The 1634-nt window shown below is 54.8% G+C and overlaps 1 protein-coding gene across 7 annotated transcripts in view; it reads right to left on the bottom strand.

Moving 5' to 3' along the window:
- Window positions 1-6: 6 nt before the first annotated feature.
- Window positions 7-1634, bottom strand: part of FAM120B (family with sequence similarity 120 member B) — a 71595-nt gene continuing 69967 nt past the window's right edge. For 6 of the 7 annotated variants that reach the window (XR_002125896.1, XR_002125899.1, XR_002125897.1 and 3 more), the window contains one exon: window positions 7-1526. Coding sequence is in view for 1 of the 7 variants with exons in the window: in XM_019659477.1 (XP_019515022.1) it covers window positions 1514-1526 (13 nt within the window). In the remaining 6 variants the exon portion in view is untranslated. The remainder of the gene's footprint in view (window positions 1527-1634) is intronic. The other variant, XR_002125895.1, reaches the window with a different exon arrangement.

Genomic DNA, 1634 nt, shown 5'->3' with positions numbered 1-1634 from the left:
TCCACAGCCTCCCAGTCCTGGCACCACCGTCACGCCCAGCTGCCCTCGAGGCCTCATGGGTCCCTTTGTGGGCTGGCACTGCAGCCGCTGCCCTGTTTAAAGCACAGGCTGGCCAGTACACTGAGACCTCATGTGGGTTGTGATCACAACACTGTTTCATGATTGTTTCCATTTCACTTACATGACATCTGGGGCTGGAAGTTGTACTAAGAAAGCTCTAGGCATAAGGAATCAAATGCATGTTTGTACATATTTACATAGAGTAACAACAATAAATCGACATAGGAATCACCACTTGTTCCCTTTCAAGGGTGTACACACGACTCACATTTGAGAAACCCTGAGCTGAGGCAAACCCATCGAATGATGACAACGCCAGGGCACAAAGCAGGAGGTGGCGGCCCAGGGCAGGGCCAGGACCAGGACCTGTGTTGCCAGAGTCCGCAGGTCCTCTCTCCGGACCTCACCTGGTACCTGAGGCCTGGGTTAGACCCCCAAGCCTCTGTCCAGCTCTAGAACTTTCATGATAGGTCCAAATGAAAACCAGGAGTAAAAGGTCAGTTTTCTCATTACTAACAGCAGACGAATCATTTGTATTTGGCAACGGACCACAAACATGTATTACAGATCACTGTCGTAACATAAAAGGGAGAGGCTGACCCTGCCCTGCCGTCTGTGCAGTGGCTTCTGGGGCCGCAGACGGGGCCCCTCCCAGAGCAGTCAGCAGGCACCGCTGCTGCACGCTGCACGCTGGCTCCTGCACACGCCTCACTGAAATGAGGATGGGCTGGCTAAACGCCGAGGAGCAACATGGTAACCACGAAGTCATTTCCACTCTCCATTGGAAAACTCCGAACTCGTGACCAAGTGGTATTTTGCACAAATTTAAACAAGGACTTCAAACTTAAGAGCTGTCACATGAGAAACACCACTGACATGCGTGGAGCCGTGAACTTTCACAAGGGTTCTCGTTCGTGAGCGGCCTGGGCCAACCCCGTGAGAAGATAACTTGCTGTGAAAGTGTGCTTTTAACTTCAGTGATGAACTCCAGGGCAGCTGTTAGAAGACACTCCGTGTCAGTCGGCGACCTGTGGACGCAGGTGTCTCTCCATGCTCGTCAGGCCGACCAGGAGGAGCTGTAATGGCCCCAGCCCCCCAGAGGCCCCTGCCGAGCACAGGAGGGCGTCTTCATTTCCTCCCTGTCTCCCTGAAACACGTCCCCATGGATGTCGACACAGTCGCAACCGTCCACATTAGAGACGATCCTTGTGTGGCAGTGATGCCGCGGTGCTGACATCTGCTGCGTCCTCACTGCTGCCTGTGGGAAGGAGCGTAACACATAGCACGCCCAGTCTACACCCTGAACACACCTGCACTGGGTGCCGGAAACGTGTGATATGCGGGGTTTCTATGTGGTGACTAGATGAGCAGGGTGTGTTGACCTGACGTGCGGTGTCCGGGTTGTCTAAGAACTGTCAGCTGCAGGAGGGTTCTGTCCGGTCCCCGCAGGGCATCAGCTGGACCACCTAGAACACAAGTGATTATGAGTCTCCTGGTCACCTGCAACCTGAGCCACCCCAGGGAGCGTGAGCGTCAACGCCGCCTGCTCCTCCTGCCGAGGGCGAGTCCCCAAG

The sequence above is a fragment of the Hipposideros armiger genome, unplaced genomic scaffold, assembly GCF_001890085.2.
Source record: "Hipposideros armiger isolate ML-2016 unplaced genomic scaffold, ASM189008v1 scaffold_299, whole genome shotgun sequence".
Taxonomy (NCBI): domain Eukaryota; kingdom Metazoa; phylum Chordata; class Mammalia; order Chiroptera; family Hipposideridae; genus Hipposideros; species Hipposideros armiger.
The sequence above is the reverse complement of the archived record's forward strand: the minus strand, read 5'-3'. Positions and strand labels throughout refer to the sequence as shown.